The following is a 27,579-nucleotide window of genomic DNA, read 5'->3' on the forward strand; positions in this document are numbered from 1 at the left end:
ACTGACACTTAGATATAAGACTTCAGACTCGTAATTTCAGGTAAAGCATGCATGGATTGATATGTTAAAGTCAGGAATAGACCTATAAGTCCGTCTTAAATACTGACTTTGGTGACAAAATATCACGGGCCCTGCATATGGACTGGTCGGCAGTAATTTTCACAGGCTTTTTGGGCCAAGGAACCACATTTAAGCACTGTCTATAATAATCACAGGCCTATAGTTAGGCTTACTAGTACTACTGTCCTGGGCCTACTCAATAACGTATACAATTTAACCTTTCCATGTTTTCTCTTCTTTTTCTTTCTTGTCAATCACTATAAAACTGGTAGGAATTTGATATTGCGTCCTCTACCCTTCAGAAAATGCCCCTCCCTCAATACTACTTACATGCATAGGCCTACTACTAAATTACGTGCAATTTAACTTTTTCTCTTATCTTCTCTCTTCAATTTTTCTCACTTTATTTTCTTTTTTCTCTCCTTCCCCCCTTTTTTCTACTTGTCAGTCACTAAAGTACTGGGGGAAATATGATATTGCGTCACACACCCTTCAGAAAGTTCCCCCCCATGATCGATGCACATGTTCGCCATAGGCCTACATCCGGCACAAGCGCCTGCGAAACACCCGCGGTATATAAACGAAAGAATAACGAACAAACCCAGGGTATATACAGAACAGTACGAACACATATCGGACAACTTCCGAACATGTGTATTCGGCACACTCCGTTTCAAGTTTTGTGCATGCACAAAACTTGAAACGTATTGTCGACGGACTAAACAAACATCACCTAACACGAAATGCATTTGGCGGATAATAACAGGACATATGAAGAACATAAAACGAACATTGACGAACACTAACGGATTTGCTAAAATACCATCCGTTTCTTATACGGAAGACCGATCCGGTGTAGTGTGACACTAAGACGGTCTGGATCAACGTACATCACCGAATGCAAAAATATGCTATCCGGTGGTGAAGGCCTCACAGGAACGTATTTGCAACGAACACGGGCCGAGTGCAACGAACAAAGAACGAACATGAACGAAAGGAGAGCGAACAAACTCCGGCAATATGCAGCACCATACGAACACACATCGGATAAATACCGAACATGTGTATTCGGTACACTCCGTTTCAAGTTTTGTGCATGCACAAACTTGCCGACGGACTTAACGAACATCACCTAACACGAAACGCATTTGGCGGATGATAGCAGGACATAAAAAGAACATAAAACGATCATTGACGAACAACAACGGATTTACTAAAATGCCATCCGTTTCTTGTACGGAAGACCTATTCGGTGTAGTGTGACAGACCTATTAGAAACTGAAACCAAAACCGAAACTACATGTCACAAATGTTTAGTTTTAAACAAAAGGTAGAAACAAAGAGTTCGATATCTTGTGATTCAAGTGGTTAGGCAGGACAATAGGAAACCACGTGACCAAAACCAAAACCAATACTAAAACTATATATTTGAAATGAGGCATTGTTTTGGAGTTTCTACAACTTTTGAGGAAATATTAACTGTGACTTGTTTTTTGATCATCATCTTGTATAATCTAGCCCATGGCTGCCATACTTGTACACAGTGTTAGCTTTTCACTGTTGTTGTTGGCTGTACAGTCAATTACACTTGTTATTCCATCAATTGATCAGTCTAATCATCTGAATGATCAATATTTTCATCTTCAAAGTACTTATCTGTGTGATAATCCAAGTGATCTCCTTAAGTACAATACTGGTATTTCAACTAAACATATCAAAAAAAGTAACTAATTCCCCTTAAACAATGGCCGTTATTCAAAAGGGGAGTATTGTATTGCAAATCTAGAACGGCGCTGGCGTAAAACAAGGACGGAAGTGGACCGTCAAGCCTATATTGATTCCCAGAGGGAAGCTGCGACAACCATTAGCAAAGAGAAAGCATCTTTTTATAATGAAAGACTACTCAATTGTAACACTAAGGACAAGTATAAGACCTCACGTGACCTTCCAGATAGTAGCTCTCCAGCTACATTAGTTAATGATTTCTGTAAATATTTCATTGGTAAAGTAGAAACAATTCGTGCTGATGTTGATGCTGTCCATGCGACCTCTTCAAACACCACTTCTCAATGTTCTACATCTAGCATATTGCAATGCTCGTTTGACAAATTTGAAGCTGTGTCTGAAGAAGAGTTATCTAAAATAATAACGCCAAGTCATGTGACCTAGACCCCCTCCCGACCTGGTTGTTAAAGAAACATATCCATATTTTTCTCCCTATTCTTACTAAAATCGTCAATAACTCCCTCCTTTCTGGCTGCTTTCCTGCTAAACTACGTAGGGCTACCATCACGCCTGTGCTAAAAAAGGTGTCCCTTGACAAACAGCAGCTTTCGAACTACCGGCCTGTCTCCAATCTGGCCTTTGTTGGTAAACTGATTGAGAAGGTTGTCTCTGCTCAGGTCACCAAGTATGTCGAGTGCAATAAACTGGCTGAGCCTTTGTAGTCGGCGTATCGGGCTGCTCACAGCACCGAGACAGCACTCTTGGCTGTTCATAATACCATTATCAGAGCTATTGATGACAACAGGGCTTTCTTTGTGGTGTTACTGGACTTGACTGCCGCATTTGATACGGTGGATCACCGTATTATGTTGCAGCGGTTGAGCCAAGAATTTGGCATCATTGGTGATGCCCATAGAGTGTCCCAGTCCTACCTTGAAAATCGCAGTAGTCAGGTCTTTGTGAAGGGATGCTATTCTGATAAGGTTCATCTGCCTTATGGTGTCCCCCAGGGATCGGTCATTGGCCCGATATTGTTCACCTATTAAACTCATGCCATCGGGAACATTATTCGTAATTATGGCCTCCAATATCACCTCTATGCTGATGATGTTCAGCTGATTATCACCTTTAATCCTGCCCACCCGGGTGATGCAGCTTGTGCCTTGTTCAAACTTTCCAACTGCATCCATGAGCTACAAGCTTGGCTCACCAGTAACAAGCTCAAGCTCAATATGGCGAAGACTGAGTTTTTTGCTGCCTCTTCTGATTATCACTACATTAATCTCAAACATCTCACCCTTTATTTGGATGAGTTGGAGATCTCTGTATCTTCATCCATAAAGAATTTAGGGGTCAGTTTTGACCATGACATGAAGATGTCCAGTTATGTTGCGCATTTGTCCAAAACTTTGAACTGGCAGATTGGCAATATTTGGAGGATTAGGTGGTTCCTCAATTTTGATGCGTGTACCAATGCGGTTAGAACTCTTGTCCTGTCCAAGATTGATTACTGCTCCTCCTTGCTTTATGGCATCTCCCAAAAAACCTCACCCGCCTGCAGCTTCTCCAGAACAAGTGCGCCAGACTCATTTTCAGAGAACCAAAATATGACGCATATTTCTCCTTTGCTTCATAGTCTGCACTGGCTTTCAGTTGCTAAACGTGTCCAGTTCCGCACTCTCGTCCATGTTTATAAGGTTCTTGCTTCATCTACACCTGAATACCTATCCTCCATCCTCCACACCGGTCATTCTGGGTACTCTTTGCGCTCTACTGCTGCCACTTGTCTTTCCATTTCAAGATCCCACAAGTTGGCTGGTGACAGAGCATTTTCCGTCATTGCCCCTGTTCTATGGAATGGCTTGCCTTTCCACATTCGTGACTCTCCCAATGTCCAAACTTTCAAAAAGAACCTAAAAACTCACATTTTCACCAAATGTTTCCTCCCTCTTGCATTTTTCCTTTTCCATATAGCGCTTTGTTTCTTCATTTAAAAAGCGCTCTCTAAATCTGTGTATTATTATTATTATTATAATCAAAAGTAAACATCTCAAAAAAAGTATCTAACCCCATTAAATAATGACCATTATTCAAAAACGGGTGGTTGTATTACAAATCTGTAAAATGCGTTGGAAGCAGAATCTATTTCTGCACATTTTGACACCTCATTTGCAGCAATTGACGTCACAGCGTACATTTAAATTAATGTAACCCACGGTTTGAAAGTTGCAGTAAATTTTATTGATTTTGTATTCAGTGTAATGGAAGGAAATCTGTGACGTGTCATGTCAAAAGGAGACACTTTTGGGCAGGATCGTAAATGGAGAAAAAGCCAAAAATCTGTCCGGTGGTGATTTTTTCACAAATTGAGTTTGTTGCGAATTTGTGATGTTATTAATATTAACTAGTGTAAACAGTGGCTCCGGAACCGGGGGGCCTGGGGGCCCGGCCTCTCAATAATTTTGGTGAGGGGGCCCAAGTACCCTAGGGCCCCCAATAATCTGAGGTAAAATTCATAATTTTAGGGTAAAATTCAAACATGTAGGATAAAATTCACAATTTTAAGGTAGGCCCTAATATTCATAATTTTAGGTATAATTCAAAATGTAAGGTACAATTCATGTAAAAATGTATTCATTTCAAGAGCTTCCGCGCTTCGCACGGGAGCGGGACACCCCCTCCCGCACCCCTTCAGCGTTTCGTGTTCCGGAGCAGACCAAAAATTTTGCCCCCCCCCCATATTAAAAATCTCCCGGAGCCTCTGGTAAATTTGCAATGCACTTAATTTGACATTTCATTTATTAAATTTAGCATGTTAAATATCACGAAAATACCACCTTGTCTTTTATATTACATCGTTTCCCAAAACTGTAGTTTTCTCTTTCTCTCTTTGCTGTTTTTCTATCTTTCCTTCAATTTCTTTCTTTATTGTTGTGCTGTGAATTTAATCAATGCTTGGTACTTTCAAAATACATACATGTACAGCATAGCATAAGTTCAGGAGGCCTCTTTATATCAGAATGCAAACTTTTGGAATTCCATTTGCTTGATGCTTTCTTGAGTAAATCACAACAACAAAAGCTAAAGTATACATGGATGACTTTACCCAGTTATGCAAATTACTGTGATAAAAAGCCCCAGGGTAGATAAGCTTTTAACTTACTTCATTACATCATTGAATAGACAACGGGCATTTCTGGGTATATTTGATAGAATTGAAGGTTCTAGTATGTTTTTAAACCAAACATTAACAAGTACCAAGTGGCGGCACCACGGGGTGGGGGGGGGGAAGGACATTCCCCAGTCAGAACTCTTGCCCCTGTTTGCTGTTTCCCCCAAGAAAAACCGAAAATTAAGAAAATTTCCACTTTTGCGGTAATTTTGCACAAATTTGTTGATTTTGCCCCCCCTGAAATTCACTTTGCCCACCCCCCCACCCCCGAAAAAATTCCTGGTGCCGCCACTGCAAGTACCATCAAATATAAGACCGTTACTGTACACAGCTGGATTTGCCTGAGCTGCAGCACTTGGTATTAGAATACTTATTGCACTTGACACATTAATTATATTATTTTTGTTTTGTTTCATTAAGTCTTACTTATTTGAATATTTTTCTTGAAAACAAACACATTTTTCAATGATTGCTCTTTGGTAAATGTTCACACATTTTTCAGAATTACAATTTTTTTTAGAATTATACATTTTTTAGAATTATAGATTTTGAAATTAAATTGTACTTTAAAAGCCATAATGTACGATCTTATAATATGAAATTGGTTAATTTTTTTCAAACCTGATTTTTTTGCATATTTGTAATGTTTACACATGTCCCAACTTGCACCTAAATGGAATCGGTCAAATGTGTTGTCTTTGTAGGTCAACAAAGTTCGACAGCAAAGTTCGACATATTATCATAATTTTAAAATTATGATAATATGTCCTCCCTTTGAACTGCAGGTTAAATTGCCAAAATAACTAGTGGGGTTTCTTTCACTTTACCTTGTTATTATAACCCTAAAATGGACAGCAACCCTTCTCGTCAGTTATTACTAATATTATAAATAAATAAATATTATGAATAAAGAATAACAAAATCAAAATTTGACGGAAATCGTAAGTTTACCAAGCTGATATATTACAAAAGTAAAAGTTAAAGCTAAAACAAACTCATATAAATTATTAAGTTTTCAAACATGTTTTTCAGTGTGAAGAAAAAAGCTGAAAATGCCTGACCTAAAGTCTTTTGGTGGAAAATTTTGATTAATTGGAGTACACATGCTTCAACTACTGCAGAGCCAAAATTATAGGTTGTTGCATTTGAGCAGTATACACTATTTTTTTTTTTTTGGTTACGATATAACTTTTTGTTCACTAAATAATTTGTTCATCGAGCTTTGTATAATATAGCATCGGAAATAGTGGAAAAATGTAGAAAAGTTCCATTTGTGCACAGCAAGAAACAGATCGTCTCTTTTGGCAGCTGGGAGAATTTACTAGTAGAAATTACTACATACTCAACAGCCTGCTATAAACATGTATATCTTCCATTTGTTCTACTTGTAGCACAGACACCAATGCTTTTTATTTGTATGGGCTATACTAGGCCTACTACTAGGCCCCATATATTATTTTTTCAAAGTCATGTTACATGCAAGATATTAACTAACTTAGCTTATCATTCATGTCAATGAAAAAGTGATGTGTTGGTAATGGAAGGCATCCAAATAATAAGTGAATATAATTTATGCCTCATAATCATATGGTTACAACGTACATTTATTTATCGGAGTTGCCAACATATATTTACTGAAATTATGCATATTAAACATCTGCTTAAAATAAGATAATAATGAAGCTGAAGCTGAAGCTGAATCACGCCCGTACGCAGGGGGGGGGGGGGCGACCGCACTTCCCCAAATTTGCCAAAGTCCCAACACTAAATCCTAAAATTACGTTTTTATGCTTTTTTATTCATAAAAGGTCCAAATGTTAGGATGTAGGTCCACTTTTTACAAATCCACCCCCCCCTGGAAAAAAATGTCCACCATGATTTGTACATCAACATAACCACTATGAGATCTATTTTGAACGTTTTTAGCATAATGTAGCCAACATGTTACATCTGATTGTACATGTATTTGTAATTGTAGTATTGTAGTACTCAAATTGTAATTCTAAAAGGCTTTCAGATTAACATGTTTGCTCGAGCTTCTATTTGACCAGTGCAATGGTCCTTGGCAAATACCAATTCAATATTTCAATCCCTGTTTAGTGTTTATTGTTATTCCAACTGTAATATCTATCTGTGAAATATTCAAAAACTATATATTTTTGGAACAAAAAATGAAAATTTGCTCTTATGTTTCGAACTTTCAAAGAATGTATGCTTTTCATTAATATTAAAATACTTTAATATCTTGGGCTCCGGGCTTATATAGGTAGGTTAAGGGATCTAAAATGAGCGTTTATTGCGTTTCGACAGTATTTTTTGTGGGACATGAGAGCACCTCAGACCTATCGAATTGCATTCTGAATACGAAGCATGTCTTTCTGATATCAAATAATTTTCATTTTTGAAAATCACAATATAATACAAATGTTATGACAAATTATAAAAATTTGATATTTTCAAATTTTGAGATATAACAGTCCTCGAAGTAAATTATATAAATCTAATGACATATTCTTAAAGTGTATGTAGCAGGATGAAAAGCCGACGGTCAATTGAAAATTTTGTCCTTTCATATTGAAGATATGGATTTTTTTTCAAAAAAGACCTAATTCTTTTTGGTGTTTTGGGAAAAAAAATCCATATCTTCAATACGAAAGGTCAAAATTTTCAATTGATCGTCGGCTTTTCATCCCACCTACATACACTTTAAGTATAAATCATCAGATTTATAAAGTTTACTTCAAGTACTGTTAAATATCAAAAATATCAATTTTTAATGATTTGCCATGATGTGTATTAAATTGCGAATTTCAAAAAATCAAAATTATTTGATATCAGAATGACATTCTTCGTATTCAGAATGCAATTCGATATGTCTGATGTGTTCTAATGTCCCACAATAAATACTGTCCAAACGTTCATACCCCAGCCCTTAATAGTACCCAAAATTTAAATGCAAATATTTAGAGCAACATTTTGAAATTCCAAATGGACACAAATATAGGTTTTAAAATGACAGTTTAAATTTGAATATGGCACTTAGACGCCGCGCCTCTCATGCCAATTTGATTTGAGTCTCGTTGCTGTTCATATAAAAATTATGAGATGTAAACTATACCAGCCCTGCAAACCAAATTTCTCACTTTCTCATCATTCAATCTTGACTACAAAACTAAATGTCTTCAATTGATGAATAATTTTGAATAATAGAAATTACACTTATGCCAATTCTTAACAAACTCATAAATACGGCCCTATCAGGGTCAGTGATGTCCTTTGGGCATACATGTAGGCCTATGTGTCTGGTCTGATGCAGTGACTCATCAGGTATTTTGATTGTGTAGCAAATTCGGTTTAGGCCTACTCAAGCAAATAATCCAATAACTTAGGATTGAAAAGATTGACATAGGTGATTTCTACCTACCACTGAGAATTTACCCAAACATTAATTCCAGCATTACTGGACACTGGTCTTCTAATGGACTGTTCGCTAGCCGACTGTTTTCTTGTTTGACGAGTAAATGTTCCTTTACTATGGGCTACTTTCTCAGTTTCTTTTACGGGAGCCCGCCGTATAAGAGAAGCCATCTGGATACGGAAGAGAGCACCGAACACAATGAACAGAGACGAGGGGGCCCATTATCTTAGCCACGTATACGACCCACTTCTGGGCGCTGGTGCGCCCTCTGTTGGTAAACAGAAGGTGGAGAGAACAACATCACTCTGAAGATGATCATCGTCCAAGATGGTCGAAACTGTCAGGTCAGTAAATAACTTTTGGTTTTGACAAGATGAAATGTATATTATGAGTTTCTACAAACCTAATGAACCTATTCAAGAAAAGGTGTTGGTATTGCTTTACCAAAACAACCCGAGCTGTGTGTTGGAAGTTTTTGTATGTATAGACAGTTTCCTAGCAATGTTGACTGTACCCACCAAGTTTCATGCCCATACGCCAGATTTTAGTCATTTGACCTCAGATGACCCCTAAGTGACCTTGGATTACCCCCAAAATGACCTTCCAAACATTTGACTCTTAATGTTGACTGTACTCACCAAAGTTCATGCTGTTATGTCAGTTTTTAGTAATTTGACATCAGATGACCCATGGGTGACCTCGGATGACACCGAAATGACCTTCCAATAATTTGACTCTAAATGTTGACTATACCCACCAAGTTTCGTGCCCATATAACAGTTTTAGTAATTTGACCTCAGATGCCCCTGGGTGAGCTCGGATGATCCCGAAATGACCTTCCAAAAATTTTACTCTTAAGTGTTGACTATACCCACCACGTTTCGTGCCCATATGACAGTTTTTAGTCATTTGACCTCAGATGAACCCTGGGTGACCTTGGATGACCCCGAAATCTATTCAGCTCTGTAAGAACATCAACTACAAATACAACTGACCAAGTTTAGGCGATACACCATGTTGTTAAAACCCATGTAGACCCTATAAGGAACAAACCAAAAGATCGATGACGTCCTATAAACGTAACTAGTTTCATTTCTCAGCCGACCCCCCCTCCCTGCCAGAAACGTAATAATGAAATGTTGAACATTTTGACATAATGATAATAATGACACATTCTTCAGACCAATGGTTTTGTACAAACGTAATCGAGTATTTTTACCCCCTCACCCCTAAACGAAACTCGTTTATAGGACGTCATTGATCTTTTGGTTTGTTCCCTAATACTCGGCATCATCGCACATGTTGACTTCCAAACTTAAACAACATAAACTTCGAAAATGATCCATTCCCGGGGGCACTCCAACTTTGGAGGTGACGCGTATGTAGGGCTGTTAAGACCCCTTTTTCAGCATCGCTGTCACCCAAAGACCCCATATTTTTTTTACGAACACATGCTCTGTCCATGCTCTGTCACCCGAAGACCCCCTATTTTTCCATTTGATCTGTCACCCAAAGACCCTTACAAGTCCAATTTGAACAGCAACTTTCATTTATCATGGATTTTGTTACTTATTTTGAAAAAACAAGGAAATTTGAAGCCATTTAGAACTAGATACTCAATTTTCGAGGTTTCTGTGGCGCTTTTTCGGCTCTCACCCAAAGATTCCATTTAAAAAAGGTCATGTTCTCACCCAATGACCCCATATTTTTCACATTTTGCTCTCACCGAATGCCAAAAATCATGCTCTCACCCAATGACCCCATGTTTTGTACATTTTGCTCTCACCGAATGCCCCTTAGTGCGAAAGTGCCAGCCCTACACCTATATCCATTTCATATTGAAGTGCCCCCCCCCCCGGATCCATTCATACTGTCCCATTTATTGATACCTTCTGTTTGTATCAATTGCCAGTGAGCAAAATACACGTGCTCTGTTCACTATACACAGCAAGGTATATGTAGCTATGTGCACGATATTACAACCTCTACCTTGCTGCATTTGATTTGCAGTTCTGACATCTGGCCTGCGCCGGTTTAACAACCAGGTCAAACCTTTGGAGCGGGGCTAGACAGGGATGACAGAATGCTGTGTCGTCATTAATTAAATAAAATTTATTACTTTTGGTAAACAAGGGTTGTCTGAGAAGAAAAAATGTGGAAAGGTGAAAAGCAAAATGAAAAAAAAAGAGAAGAAAAACAGAAGGGGAAAATGGGGAGAAACAGGAGGGAAATTATGATTTCCTTTCTCCATGCTCAAAATTAAATGTTGAGATTAAAGTTTTCATTTTTCGTTGGAAAGGGTGTGCCCGAGTGATTGCGTATTAAAACAAACGTTAACAAACAAAAACAAAATTCCCTAAATTGTTATGCCAAAATAAAAAAATTAATCTTCTAAATTTAATTTTTGGCTCTATGTAAAGTTTTGAAGGATTTTTGTTTCTCAAAAAGAAAAAAAATCTGGTGTCATAATGAGTCAAAAGATGTATGTTTTATACAGTAAATGAAGTAAAAATTATGATGCGCAGTGATTATGCCACGTTATTAAATTTCTAATCTTAATATTTCGTCTTTTTGTCAAAATTCAAAAAGTATGTGATAGCTGATTTATTGCTCAACCACACCAAGTATTTAGTTTTGTTTAGTTGTGGCGTTAAAATACCCAAACAATTAAGTTTCTGACGATACAGTTCTTTCAGTGACACCCTGTATATAGCATGTTTGTACTACAGTATCGATTTTATTGAAGGTCACTGGTAAACAAACACTTGATAGTCTGTGCCTCGGGCCAGACTGTATGTGGCTATCACGATGTTTGTTTGGATCGCCCGACACAAATTGGGTGTGTAGGAGACTAGGTCTGTGCAAATAAATTAACGACTTTATAGCGAACGCGAGTGTGTCCAAAAAGCAGCACAAAAGCAAACAAAAATACACCCATTGCCCGCTATTTACCGCACGAAATGAACGACTCTAATCATGTACCGCACGAAATGAACGACTCTAATCAGCTGCGGCAATTCCCCAATGGTGGATATGCCTATACTATACACGTATTCTTATTTGTGCATTTGACGGACTTAGGTGTTTTTGTTTTTGTTAAGGGTTGACGAGGTATTGTTGGTCGAAACAATCTAGAAAATGTATTTTTATTATATAGATCAATATATTATTGAAAATTAACACCTTGATGTTTTGCAAAAGTTCAGTCTACAAATCGTATACTTTGCAAACTTGCTTAATTTATTGTTGTTAATGAGTTATGTACGTTTTACAAAAGTGTTGTTGTTTCAGCCCTCTTCACAACGTAACTCAAGAACCGCAGCACCTATAAAAGTATATCTGTGATATTTTAACTCTCCTACACGCTCGCTATGAATTGAGCAATGCAGTTTTTGACAAAGTTCAAAACCATTCGTAAGATACTATGAACTACCAAATAACAGCAGTTTAAAATAATGAATAACCTTAAATATCTCCTCTCCTGAACACATATTATTATAGAAAATATATCTACTTCTTCATTCGATTACATACTATATACCCTGCAACTTTCAATCTACACAGTGGCTAGATAAACCCTTAAACGTGCGAACAAATATTGCAAAACAAAATTAAAGTATGGCTCTCCGCCTATGGCTCCGCCCATACAACCTATGGCTCCGCCCATACAAAAATATTGTCTGATAGTTTCAGATCAGAATATAACTGGCATCTTGTATCTTTTGAGATATTTTTTCAAGGCAATTCCTACTCTCAACATTGTCAATGATATTTTTAAAGGCCGATATCTTAATTTCCAATTTTATAATACCATAACTTACGAACTCAATATCTTCGCTGAGGAATGTCCAATTTCATTGAGGAAAACGGCGTTGTGGAGCAAAATATCTCTATATTTAAAAGGGCATTTCGTGATCCACAGCCTCATCCCCCCACTTTTCTCAAAAAAAGTTGAGATTTTTATACCACTGGATACCTCTGGCTACTTAATGTTTATGTACCAAATATTTCTTGCAGATTAATTCGTTTAGCAAAAATATCGCCAAATTTGAATTTCGTTCTGGTGCACCAAAACGAAATTACAACAGTGGTCTATGGAGCAGTGTAGTACACATAATCATGCACAACTCGCAAACGCAAAATCGGAATCAACTGAAATTTTGGGAATAAGCTTTTTTCGTGGTTATCTACTGAAAAATGTCATAAAAAGAGGATATGTAAAACCTCAAAATTAATAACCTGCCCAAAAATGTCTCCTTTTGATATGACACGTCACATCTGTGTAATGATATCTGAGTGTTTTTGTATTGTTAAAATGTGTATATGTAAGTGCAACTTTCAAATCTGGACCACACTACATTAAATTAACCGGTGTTTTATTGTTTTCTGGGCTATCGTATCAAATGAGGTGTCAAAATGCGTTGAAATAAATTCTGCTTCCAACGCATTTTACAGATTTATAATACAATAGCCAGTTTTTGAATAATAGCCATTATTTAAGGGGGTTAGTTACTTTTTTTTTATGTTTAGATTGTTTGGGAAGTTTGCCAATCAGATTTGAAGCAATTTCTGTTAAAAAATGATTGAAATGATCCGCAACATCCCTTTTGTCAAAAAACCTTTTCACCCTCAACATCTAAAACAATACCGTTAGATTCCTTAGTTCTTTTCTGATACCCAAGGGTTTTAAGTTGTCTCCACAATATTGACTTGTTATCGTTGTTGAAACCTAACCTTTTACATGTCTTATACTAGCCTAGAGGTGAAAAACTAATGACGGGACACGCAGTGATATACGGCCGGCGTCCGTAGTTATTTTTTTCATCTTCCCATGACCTGGTGGATTTTACACGGAGGCCTTCTTAAAGGCGAGTGGTTAATCACTCGCCAACATAATGCTTGGCGAGTGGTCGAATTTTCACCACTTATTTGGGTATCATGTATACGTCGTACTAGTAATCAAGTAGAGCTGAGGTCTTAAAACGGTATCGTTGTATATTTGCTGAAATGCGTGTGAAGCGCGCTAAAATTTGTGGCTTTCTCCGCTTGGAGGGGCACAGAATCGATTAAATGCTGAATTGGCTCATTCGATGGTTGATTTTGAGAGATTTGCAACGAGTGATATTTAGTATCTATGGCGAGTGGAAAAACGCTCACTAGAAATCGAGTTTGGGTGAGCGGTGGCGTGTACATGACAAATGCACATCATTATTAAACATTTGCAGCAAAACATGTAATTCTTAATTTGAACATCAAGGTTTCAAAATGATTTAGCACCAAAGTAAACAAAAGCTACCAGAGTAGGTGAGGTAAAAACTAGGTTGATATCCGCTATACGTTACTGAGCCGTCTGATATCTGTCTATCATATTAAATATTACACCGGATGGTTCCAAAGTCCATAGGCTTCTTTATAACTTCATAATAATCTTTATGAAAATACAAATAAAGTAAATTTATGACGGCAAATATGACTTCTCATCCTAAAATGACCCTTTCAAAAGCATCATTTACACACACAATTTGGAAAATTGTCAATTTAAAAATAAAATAAATGTGACTATTTTATAATATCAAAAGGAAAACTTTAAAAATCGGTTTCATAAATCAATATGTTATTGAAAAATAACACTTTGATATTTGCAAAAGTTCATTCTACATATCGTATACTTGAAAACGTGCTAGACTTATTGTACGTTTTACAAAAGTGTTGTTGTTTCAGCCCGCTTTGCAACATAACTCAAGAACCACAGGACCTACAAAATTATATCTGTGGTATTTGAATTCTTCTACACGCTCGCTATGGAATGATCAATGCAAATTTTGCCAAAGCTCACTACCAACAGTTTTAGTTTAAATAGTTGCTAACCTTAAGAACCCTTGATACTGAAGCTATGTACCGATCAGGAAAGTTAGAGGTCTACTGTCCTCTAACCAATGCTGAAATAAAAGGAATGAAAGTTTATTGACCTCTTTCTAATAACATTAGAGCAACTGCATGAACAGATTTGACACCAGTACAAAAATAAAGGTGCAAGTTTGTGGTTTTGGTAAACCAGTGGTATTTATCACGTTTCCTGATGCGCCAACCGTAACACCGTAGGATGCATAGCTTTAAAATATCCCTTAATTAGTCTATGTAGCCACAATTTCAGTTCCTTTTCCAACATTTTGAACTCAACTTTTGAATTAAAAAAAAAAGATACACCTGCAGTGACTTTGTTTTCAATTTCAAAAGCATAATTTTTAGACACACTTTGAAAAATGGTCATATCAAAAATTTAAATGTGACCAAAAGAAAAAACAAAGAGCAAAAAAACAAACAAAAACAAACAAAAAAACAAACAAACATATATGAAAAGTAGGAGTTGTGATTTGGAAATTGATTTACAAATTTATAATTATATTAGTTTCACATTTAGTGTAAACTAAAGAAGAGTTGTTTTACTTATATGTTATGTACCGATAGACTCCAAACACGCCTGGGAAAATGTATATAGGGGCCTACTGCCCTCTAACCAATACTGAAATAAGAAGCAGAATTACCCAACGGACGTTTATTGTTCTCATAATGTATGACACAATAGAGCAACTGCATAGTGTACAGTCAATGAGCCCTTTAATTGATAATAAAGATTAATTGAAGTAAATGTCTAAAAAATTGTAGTCTGCAATTTGGTAGCCCAATTAGGCGACGTTGAACTTCCGTCTCGTGACTTGAAAATGTCTCCTGCAATATATTGAATTTTGGCTAGTGTTTTAAGCTTGAATGGAAAAACATTAATTGTAGCCTATTTTCAGTCAATTTTGCTACAAAACCACAAATCATGATGCTTTTAAAGATGTTTGGATGAAATGCACAGAAAATAATACTACTTATTTTGGACCAATGCTTGTCTCAAAATTCCCGGTAAAATTAAGTAATATTTTGGGCGGAATTTTGTCAATTCCGGCAACATTTCAAGTCTCGCACATGCGAAATTGGCTGTAAATTGTTGGCAACACTGTGAAAGTTGTGTTGAAAGAAGTTTCCAGGTGTTCAAAAATAATTAATATAATTATTTGTAATCAAGAGCTACAGTTATCATAATTTAGGAGTGTAAATAAAATTGTCTCAGTGTAGAACAGCTGGGGTGTATGCTACTGTACTAAAACATATTATATAGTACAATTATAACTTCATTACACTTTACAGCAAGTCACTGACCACTTTGGCCCAAGACACGTCCGCGTGTAAATCATTTAGCATCATTCAGGTTGAAGCACTATTACATGCGCGAACCCTAATCACCCTACATATAAAATAACCATCGTAGCCAGGATCAGCTTCTCTTGTTTCGTACGTATAGAGTATAGACATGGATAATTTTTCAGTAAATTCCTTGTCCAATATTGTATTTCAAGCTAGCTCATTTTTTCTACAAAAACAGACAGCTAAACACTACCATAAAACACTCATGGACCAGAGTATAGCCCGGGAGTTCAGCGAATGTCATCGAATACAATTATTGGGGCAAGGATCCCAATTACTACACTGAAATTTCAGTGACTCAAGACAAGCGGTTCAGTATATATGATCGGAAATGAGGTACATCCTAGCGGTACCTAATTTTTTATCATAAATAACGAACCACTTGTGTTGGGTCACTGAAATTCCAATATACATAACTTTTGTTACCACTCTGTTATTAGTTTTTGAGAAAAATGCAAAAATAGACACAAATTTATCGAGGGGTGTAGTACCCCCTTAAGACCTTTTGTGTTGAAATTGTTTGAGAATTAAAGAAACGGAGATCTAAAACCTATTGAAGAAATTATATCAAAAATGTGTTCTAATCAATGAAGGCACGATGCTAGTTTTAACGTGCTAATCAATGGAAGCACGGCGCTAGTTTTGTTGCTCGCGAACGCTTCGTGTACATATCAATAGGGCATGCTATGGATTAAACTGCAACTTTTAAATAGGCATTTTCCTTGGGGTTTTGGATCGTTTTTTATTTCTTGAACAATGTCAACGAATCCAATTTCGACATATCTATCTTTGATTAGGATATACAGGGGTGAACATACCTGGTACCTAAATCCTTTGGCTTACTGTGGGTTCATATGGGTTTTTTAATGTGGAAAGTCGGTTCCAACATGTTATAAGCATGAAAAGAGGCACAGGCATTCTACTTAAAACAATGAAAAAGTAAAAAGGACGATGCATCAACTTGCAATAACAGCTTTGTTATTAGCAATAAAAGCTATTGTTTAGCGTTGTGTTATCTAGATTCTGTTGTTTATCGTGCCGTTCGTGAAATATAATACAAGATTCTTGTCGTGGTTGTTTCTGCTATTTTTTAGCGCCAACTGCAAAAAGACTATCGCACTCCGAAGCTGAATGTTTTCAGGAGGTGAAATATATAATTTTCCATTCAAAAAGGCTTCACTGAGTTGAACGGAACAGTTCATATGTTATCGAATGAAAATATGCTTTCCATTTCCATGAAAACAAGCAAAATTTGGTGACCGTTTTGGATTTATGCAAGTTAAGACACACATATTAGCCTAAGGCAATGTGATTGTTCATTAATGATTATTCATATTTGAATAGCCACTCTAGGGATGTGAAGTACCTTAACAGTTATGATAGGATAAAAATCAAATTCAAAGCAATGTTAGAAGTCTTTGAATTGGCGACCATTTTAGATTTATGCAAATTAGGTATATTTCCACTAGTTAACATTAATAGAAAAAATATAACTGTGGTGAAAATAAAATCTTAACTGTGGTGAAAATAAAATCTGTTGCATTTTGTTTGAAATCAAACCTTATGTTTTCTGGATTAGAGCTACCAGTTCATATTTTTTGAATATATTGTTTACTGATTTATAGTTATTATGGAACAACCCAAAAGTTCGATGACGTTCTATAAACGGAAGGGCATTCATTTAGGAGGCTGACTCTCTCCCTCCACAGTCTACAGACTGTAACAATAACAATTGTACAATTGCAATTTCGCTTATAAGAAAAGGAATGAAAAAGATCTGGCAACAATGTTATATGCATTGGAATTAGTATCATCTTGGCTAACAGAAAAACCTTACTTGGTTAACGCTATGCTCAATGAACTAAATCCTCCTGAAAACGAGTTGGACCACTTTTAACATTTTTGCGTACATCAAGCTGACATTATGTAAAATCGACTTTCTTGTTATTGCATTTCTGCTTTTCAGAAGAAAATTAATGGGGTCATGGCGTAAATGTGATATGCAGCAGAATCAGTAATATCTTGGCTAACAGGTTTAAACGCTCTGCCCGATTTTACTTAGTCGCCCAAGTTGTGCCACTTTTTGCCAATATCGTACATTAAGTTTGTACCGCGTAAAATGAACTCTCATGCTTATCGTCAAATATTTCAGAACAAAAGCAAATGTTTTTCATGTTTTTCTTTCATATTAATCATGTCATAGTAAATAAAAAATATGATATTTATTGCAAAATCATAATATAAATTAAACTACTACTTCAAATGCCAAATTCCAATCTCAAAATTTGACCGATATTTTAACTTTTCTAAGCCTAAAGGAAGTTTTTAACATCCTCCTCCTCCCCAACGAAGGGACTTTTGTTTATAGGACGTCATCGAACTTTTAATTTGTTGCCTTACCACAAGGCTGGTAATACATTTAAAGGGTCAACTTATTGGTTTAGGACATGGATTTTCTTCAAACTTCTCCTCCACGCATTCATTACAAAACGAGAATATTTCAGCTTAAATGTGATTCATTGGAATAATTAGCAAGTTGCATTGTGGTCCTGATCATTTTATCTGCGAACGTATGCTGAAATAAGAATTTATTTTACCGTTTCGCTTGAAACATGAACAGTGATTTAGTGTTAATATATAGTTCATTTTCATATCACTTCCTCTCAGTATAAGCTTACATAATTGCCTATCTGATTCATCTAAGTAAAATTCGCTTGGCGCAATGCAATGAGCGTGAGAAAACACCGATAGCGTATCACAAATCGACGGATTTCTCTAGAAATACATTGGCACGTTGGTAATGAGAAAAAAATACATACAAAACATCGTCAACTATGAGGTAAGTCGGGAGATATGATTAAACCTTCCAAGTATATGAAAACGAATAAAAAACAAAATTTGTCTTTGACCTTACTCTTTCAGTATCTACCGAAAAAGAGGAAAGGATGATTTCTGACAGAGAACTGCTTGATGTGGTAGAGCAAGGGAGAACAGGGGAGAGCATTGATTGGGCACCCCCAGGTTAAATTAGAAAAAAAAATACATTCGGCAGCCCCAAGGGTGTCGCCCAGGGCACATGGCCACCTGCCCCAGCTACTGATACTGGGTCTTAACATAACATAAAAGAGAGTCCCTCTAAGGCTCTGAGACTCACCTTTTTGCACAGTATCTTTGGTGGGACCTGAAAGCACATCAGACACACCAAAGTGAATTCAGAATACAAGGAATGTCCTTCTGATATCAAATAATTAAAAAAAAATACAGTGTTGTTTAATATAAATCTTGTATTGATATGTATTTAATTGAATAAAAACATGCAAAGACAAAAAAAATAGTTTTGATATAATATTGTTTTTTAATTCGAGATATAATACCAATTTTATGGCAAATTATTAAAAATTGACATTTTTGACATTTAATAGCCCTCTATGTCCCAAAGTTATAAGGGGACACTGAAGTTGTAAAATGGTGTAATTGGTGGATTAAAATCATTCTAGTGTTTTCTTATTAATTTGTTTGACATTTCAGTCTCAATTTGCTTTTGATTTGAAAGAAATCGGACGTTTGGTTCTCATTTTATAATTAATAGACAAGATAAAGGAAAATTGAAATCACTTATTTCCTATATTTTCCTATACAAATCACGTATTTCTCTTGTATTGGTTTTTGGAGGTAAAAATGTACAGTTAAACTAGTTATTAAGGGATGGGGAATTAACGTTTGGACAGTATTTATTGTGGGACATAAGAGCACATCAGACATATCGAATTGAATTCTGAATACGAAGAATGTCCTTCTGATATCAAATAATTTTGATTTTTTGAAATTCGCAATGTCATACACATTTTATGGCAAATCATTAAAAATTGATATTTTTGATATTTAACAGTACTCAAAGTAAATTTTATAAATCTAATGACATATTCTTAAAGTGTATGTAGGTGGGATGAAAAGCCGATGATCAATTGAAAATTTTGACCTTTCGTATTGAAGATATGGATTTTTTTTCCCAAAACACCAAAAAAAATTAGGTATTTTTGGGAAAAAATCCATATCTTCAACATGAAAGGTCAAAATTTTCAATTGACCGTCGGCTTTTCCTCCCGGCTACATACACTTTAAGAATATATCATTAGATTTATAAAATTTACTTCGAGGACTGTTATATATCAAAAATTAATAAAAAATATATCAAATTTTAATAATTTGTCATAAAATTTGTATTATATCGTGAATTTCAAAAACGAAAATTATTTGATATCAGAAAGACATTCTCCGTATTCAGAATGCAATTCGATATGTCTGATGTGCTCTCATGTCCCACAAAAATACTGCCGAAACGCTTAAAACGCTCATTCCAGATCCCTTAAACCTATTAAAGAAAATGTTGGTGTTTGTTTTATTATTGCAAATAGGCAAGCCATATTTTGTGATTCAATTTACATACCTAATTTCTAAATTGCATATTCAATGTTTCTAAACTTAAACATAAATTTTAGCAAAATGTTGTTACGCGTCATGCGCGCAGCTTTTTTAAAGTAACGCAATTAAAATTTGGCACATACATTATTGATATGTACGCGTAGACATCCATAGATCAAATTTTCAACAAAATATATTTAAGCGCAAAAACGACGTATTTGCGTATTCAGAGTGTTTTGTTAAAAAAAATCTGTTTAATGTGTTTCTAGACATGATTATCACCAAGATATACGCTAAATTGGAAGAGAATTGAACAAACCGTAGCGAAAAAGGGTACGCGCAAATTTACCACAACAAATCCAACATGGCCACGTTGCCACAGCAAGCGTGCATTTGACAGACCTGTTTTGAGTGAAAATCAGGGTAGATTTGAAGTTCTTTGGATGATTGGTTTGGAAAATCACCTTTACAACACTTTTGGCAGATAGGTAATATGACTCAGAAATGATGTGAAGATCCACTAACCAGTTATCTGATTACTAGAAATTAAACCAGACACACGGCCAATGGATCTTCCATCTGAGACGGGGAAAGACTCAAACAGAAACAAACGGAGAGCAAAATATAACTTCACAAATAAACTTTAATTTCTCATCAACAAAGTGATCACAACATAATATAGATGAGTGAATATTCTCAGCTCCTTCCTCTGCTGCGGCTGGCTGTCATCTACCCAGAATAATAGGCCAGGGTAATTGAGGAGAGGGAGCCGCGGAGCGATATATTTAAATTAGCTATGGAAAGCAAATAGCGTCATAACATAGGTAACACCAAACACACACGAGTAGAAAGAATTTGACTAAAACCGAAGTTGCTGTGAATAGATATGAATATTTTTGTTTTAATCGCATCATGACCTTAGACAAACTGCTACCCAGACGATTATCTTCGACGTGCGCGACACTGCAACAATTTTGGCAAGGAATTGTGTAAACATTTTCTTATAAACCAAGCATTGACAAATCCCATTCCATTAATCGCCAATTACTACCTTGAAAATATTATATATAAATCATTCGATTCCAAGCTCTACCTATTGTTTCAAGGCTGTGAAATAATTGCAATTTCTGAACCTGTAACTTATGTGGCGCGCGATTTGAGCTAGTCCTTTTCTGATGGCTGTGCCTCTTACAGGCACATACCATCTGGAATCCTAGCCAGGTTCCCGCCCTCTATACATCCCTTAAAGGTGTTTGGTATTTTGAAGCGAGGGCGATATTATTTTGTCCATAAAATTTCCATTATGTAAGTTCTATCGTAGTGTATTGAACCGAAACAACAGCAGTGCTCGTTTATTGTTGAACTGATATTAACTATTATCAAGTCGGTTTGACGAGTGACTTCTTCGTCGTATATTGTTGCTAAAAGTCAAGTTAATAAAGTGTCGACCGCTTCATTTTAGGTACGTATTTAAGAATTGTTTGCAAATTAATTTGCTAGCTACCGCAATAGTCTCATGGTTTATTCTCAAATTAAGAATGGTGTTGTCAAATCATCACAAATATGAACGTTTTTTTAAATCTGTATGCGTTAAACTTTTCACGTTGCATTTGAAGGGATACGGAAAGGCGGAAAGGCTTAAATACGCATGATTTATGCGTTAATGTAAACCCTGCGCTATGCTTTTTCTAATTATTTTTCTTCAGGTCCGTTAAGAGTAAAACGGTGCGCCTGTAGAAAAGTAAACATGCAACTTGCTTCAAAAATTAAATTGTTTCATACTTCAAACAAATCATTAAAATGTTTGACAACCAAAGTAACAATAAATTATATAATGATAATTGTATGTATGTGCAAAAACTTAAACCAGCGTCATGATAAACCATCGTGCATTCTACTTCTGGTAGTAGATCTATAATTGAAGTACATTTTCTATGAATATGTCATGTATCAAAATCGGAACAAGTTAAAAATGTTGAATCTTTAGAGGTCAACGCTTAACCTTTTGGTGATAACTCAAGAACGGATATATAGTGAAAATTAATGTCAATTGAAGTTACACGGTACGTGATGTTGTCTTGCTATCATGATATATTTTGTGACTAGTACAGCATGCATACATGGCGTATCCTATGATTAAGCGATTACACTCAACTGACTATTCTTTTCAAACTGATTTTGTTTGTAGCAATATGTCGGATGCGGATATCAGGAAAATATGGGATAAGGTCGAGATTTTGTTCAAAAACAGAATGCCGGTAGAGGACGATGTCTTGCAACAACTTCAGGCTAAAGGGATTTTGGACGACGTGAATCATGCTGCAATAAAACAAAAATCAGCTCCGCAAGATAGAAGGAAAGAGTTGTTTGAAATTCTGAAACAAAAGTCATCCAAGATATACCTCCCTTTTTTGAGGTTTCTAGAGAGCAGAAAGCAATGCAAACCTGTGTACGACAAGTTTAAAAAGGCGGAGTCAACTGTGGGATTGACAATTGGCCCCGGTAAGTGTATTGGGTGTAGTGGCGTAGTTTAGGGTTAAAGTGATATTATGTTTTGTATATTCTGATTATTGCAATACTGTACGCATTCTGTAATCTGATAATTTAGTTTAGTTTCAACATGTTATATGAAAAGCCACATAGACCAGGTTAAAACTGAGCTAAGTACCACTTGGAGAACAAGAAATTCTCATGTGGTTTATCTGGACCAGTTTTGCATGGGGAACACGAATATGTTGGGTAAAAAGCCCGTAAGCTGAGAACTTTTCCGTTAGGGCGCTTTTTCAAAATGGCCGCTAAAATCCAATGAAAAACATATATACAGCCTGTCTAAAAAAAAAATTGTGCAAGTGAAAAGCGCCCTCTGTGACAATTATAAAATACCGTTGTGACATAATGTTTACATCAACGTCAAGGGCATAGTCTTAGCTCTTAAATGCCGTTTAGTCTGTTCAATTTACTTGTTTTAATCTTGAGATATGCTTACTTAACAACGAAAGGGTAAAATCCCAAATGTGCCATTTTTACTAGGGAAGAGGGCTGTAGATGTAAATCAATGATAGCATCACGTTTTATCAAGAGTTCCTTCGTGAAATCAAAAGAATAAATCAATTACACAACAATACATAATTGTTTTTAATGTTTTATCATGATAATGGTATAATGGTTCTCTTTTTCCACTTACGACAAATTAAACGATAAATAAATATTTCACATTCTGTGGTATTGCTGTGGTTTAATAACGTGAGCGCGCGCCCGTGAAATTGGAAAATCCCGGAAAATCATACGCAAAATATAGGCCAATATTGTTATTTTTGCTTTAAAACCCTCAAGTATTTGCTAAATATTACAGGGATGACTATTTATAACTATTATAGCAAGTTAAGTCTACATAGCCTTAGGACAACCAGTAATTTCTACACAAAGCCCCAAATCAAGAATGCGTGCTATGGTTTACACGTAGTTGAATGCGTATTCGATCCCTCTCTGCGCAGTGGTAGATACATTTTGGATACAGCATAAAGCCGAATAGCTGTTCAATCGCGTTTTGAGGGATATATCGATTATTTCAGGACATGCAAGTATTGCCAAAAATGCGTGTACACTCACTTCTATAATATACATTTCAAATGAGTGCTCACGAATGTTCTAAATTTTTAGAAGGACCAATAGAATTGTACCAAGATTTTCAAACGCCGTTTACTCAGAACAGCAATTTTGCGTATTCGGCACTCTGCCGTGTTCATAACGATATTACTGCTCTCCTATGTTTTTCTTAGCTAATAATATTTTTTTTTTAGAATTTGGTTTTATACCGGAAGTGACCCCGTAATGACCTTTGACCTCAAATCTGTGTATGATTATTAGACACTGGGTTACATAACAATGCATGTGTGCAAGTGGCGTTACTGTCCTGCGAAATTTGTGGAAGAAGTAGCATTTTGAATTGAAATCACGAAATCAAATCTACTTTGTGTCGTATAATTTTAGTGCTTTAGTGAAGAATTAAATCAAACTAGACTTAGCTGTGGTCTAAGACCACGAACACAGCCGTGTTGTGACCCCTTGATGACCTTTGACCCCCAAATCTACCAAAACCACATAGGCATTGGCTTATGTCAATGCATGTGTGCATATAATATCACTCTGCCACGTTATTTGTGACGAAAGGAGAAGGAGAAAGAACTAGACTTAGCTGTGGTCTAAGACCACGAACACAGCCGTGTTGTGACCCTTTGATGACCTTTGACCCCAAAATTTTGAAAGCTTTTCGTCTTTGACCGGAAATGACCCCTTAATGACCTTTGACCCCAAAAAAAAAAATACCACGTGTACACTGGGTAACATTAATTCATGTGTGAATATACCATTACTGTGCTATGTTTTTCTTAGCTGATAGTATTTTTGAATTAATTTTTTTTATACCGGAGGTGACCCCTTATTGACCTTTGATCTCAAATCTGTGTATAATTTATAGACACTGGGTAATAGCAATGCATGTGTGTAAATTGCGTCACTGTCCTTCGTAATTTGTGGGAGAAGTAGCATTTTGAAGGTGTTTCGTTTTATACCGGAAGTGACCCCTTAGTGACCTTTGATCGCAAATAAAAAAATACCACATCTATATACATTAGGTAAACATAATTCATGTGTGCACATACTCTCCTATGTTTTTCTAATAAAAATTTTTGAAGGAATTTGGTTTTATACCGGAAATGACCCCTTAGTGACCTTTGGCCTCAAATCTGTTTTTCGTCTTGGACCAAAATAAAAAAAAAATGATATGATTGTGACCAAGTTCGGCACATGCGATAGAGTGCTAGAGCAAATGTAATGGTCGGCAGAAGAAGAAGAAGAAGAAGACGAAGAAAGAAGAATAACTAGACATAGCTGTGGTCTAAGACCACAAACACACCCGTGCTGTTACCCCTTAATGACCTTTGACCTCCAAATCTACGAAAACCCATAGACATTGGCTTATGTCAATGCATATGTGCACAACAATGCAAGTGTGCAAGTGGCGTTACTGTCCTACGTAATTTGTGGGAGAAGTAGCATTTTGTTTTTTTACCGGAAGTGACCCCTTAATGTATGTGTGCAAGTTGCGTCACCGTCCTACGTAATTTGTGGAATTAGTAGCATTTTGAAGGTATTTCGTTTTATACCGGAAATGACCCCTTAATGACCTTTGACCCCAAATAAAAAAATACCAAAAAAGATCAGGTAAACATAATTCATGTGTGCACATACCGTCTCTCTCCTATGTTTTTCTTAGCTAACACAATTTTTTGAAGGAGTTTAGTTTTATACCAGAAGTGACACCTTTATGACATTTGACCTCAAATCTGTGTATAATTTATAAACACTGGGTAATAACAATGCAGGTGTGCATGTGGCGTTACTGTCATACGTAATTTGTGGTAGAATTTAGCATTTTAAGTTGAAATCACGTTTTTGAACCCTGTGACCCTTACGTGTCATTTGACCCCAGGAGTTTCATGTGACATGTAGGGGCATGGTCAGTGATGATAGAGGCCAAGTTAGGTCAAAATCAGTATAAGCATGTCAGTGCTAGAGCAAATGTAATGGTCGACAGAAGAAAGAAGAAAGAACTAGACATAGCTGTGGTCTAAGGCCATGAACACAGCTATGTTGTGACTCCTTAATGACCTTTGACCCCAAAATCTACGAAAACTCAATAGGCATTGGCTTATGTCAATGCATGTGTGCACATAGTATCACTCTGCCATGTTATTTGAGACAGAATGGACATTTTGAATGTTTTTTGTCTTGAACCGGAAGTGACCTTTGACCCCATATAAAAATAAAAAAATAAAAAAAAAATAAACATTGACATTTATATAAACATTGACATTTATATAGCGCCTTTCACGTGTATCAAAGCACTTTACATTTATTCCGCTGTCATTATAATATGTCAGCTGCCATACAATACCCAAGGCATGCTCATACTTTTGGGCGGCGCTCAATGGACATTATATCTAACAGCTCCCCATTTCACCCCTGGGTAGAGAGAGGCAATTGAGGTAAAGCGCCTTGCACTACACGATGGCACCGACGGGGCTCGAACTCGCAACCCTCCGATTGCGAGGTAAAGCCCTTACCGTTGTGCCATCGTGCCCTCACGAATACCACGTGTACACTGGGTAACATCAGTTCATGTGTGAATATACCGTCACTGTGCTATGTTTTTTCTTAGCTGTTAAAAATTGTTGAAGGTTTTATCCCACAAGTGACCCCTTAATGACCTTTGACTTGTGGGAGAAGTAGCATTTTGAATGTATTTCGTTTCATACCGGAAGTGACCATTTACTAATCTTTGACACTAAATAAAAAATACCACATACAGAAGGTAAACATAATTCATGTGTGCACATACCGTCACTCTCCTTTTTCTTAGCTAATACATATTTTTGAGGAATTTGGTTTTATACCGGAAGTGGCCCTTTAATGACGTTTGGCCTTAAATCTGTGTATGATTTATAGACACTGGAAAATAGCAATGCATGTGTGCAAGTTGCGTCACCGTCCTTCGTAATTTGTGAGAGAAGTAGCACTTTGAAGGTATTTGGTTTCATACCGGAAGTGACCTTTGACCCCAAGTAAAAAAGACCACATATAGATTAGGTAAACATAATTCATGTGCGCACATACCGCCACTCTCCTATGTTTTTCTTAGCTAATAAAAAAAATTGAATTGATCTGGTTTTATACCTGAAGTGACCCCTTAATGACCTTTGGCCTCAAATCAGTGTATGATTTATATACACTAGGTAATAACAATGTATGTGTGTAAGTGGCATTACTGTCCTGCGAAATTTGTGGGAGAAGTAACATTTTGAGTTGAAATCACGTTTTAGACCCCTGTAACCCCTACGTGACCTTTGACTTAAGAAGAACAGGCATTGGCTTATGTCAATGCATGTGTGCACATAGTATCACTCTGCCATGTTATTTGTGACAGAAGGGACATTTTGAATGTTTTTCGTCTTGGACCGGAAGTAAACATAATTCATGTGTGCACATACCGTCACTCACAAAATTGTTTGATATTTGGATTTATACCGGAAGTGATCCCTTAATGACCTTTAACGCCAATCAAAAAATACCTCATATACATTAGGTAAATAATTCATGTGTGCACATATCGTCTGACATGATTGTGCTCTGGGTCTGAACTGTTTCCGTTTGAAATCTTGATGGCAAATTGGACAAAAGAAGCACATGGTTCTACTTGACAACTTTTTAATCCCTGTTACGTGAATCACGCTATTGTGGACCATCTTTCTGATACTTGAATGTTTGGACAATTGGAACGGTCTTTTGTCTACCTCTCTATTTGTAAATAGATGAGGAGGTCAAAATTGTCATCCTCGCCGAATAGGAAAGTCACCGTAATAGTACGGCACTACGTTGATCGATACCCTGGTACGAACCCAAGCACAGTTACAACACAGCGTGTGGCTTGTCTTCCCGGGCTTGTCTTGTACATTGCGAAATGAGCTTACAT

The 27,579-nt window shown here is 36.4% G+C and overlaps 1 protein-coding gene across 1 annotated transcript in view; it reads left to right on the forward strand.

Moving 5' to 3' along the window:
* Positions 1 to 21,416: 21,416 nt before the first annotated feature.
* LOC140144863 (uncharacterized) overlaps positions 21,417 to 27,579 on the forward strand; it is a 113,429-nt gene continuing 107,266 nt past the window's right edge. The window contains exons 1-2 of the mRNA XM_072166665.1: positions 21,417 to 21,510; positions 22,237 to 22,550. Of these exons, the coding sequence (XP_072022766.1) occupies positions 22,241 to 22,550 (310 nt within the window). The 5' untranslated portion in view covers positions 21,417 to 21,510; positions 22,237 to 22,240. The remainder of the gene's footprint in view (positions 21,511 to 22,236; positions 22,551 to 27,579) is intronic.

This window comes from Amphiura filiformis, unplaced genomic scaffold (assembly GCF_039555335.1).
Source record: "Amphiura filiformis unplaced genomic scaffold, Afil_fr2py scaffold_89, whole genome shotgun sequence".
In the NCBI taxonomy this organism is placed as follows: Eukaryota; Metazoa; Echinodermata; class Ophiuroidea; order Amphilepidida; family Amphiuridae; genus Amphiura; species Amphiura filiformis.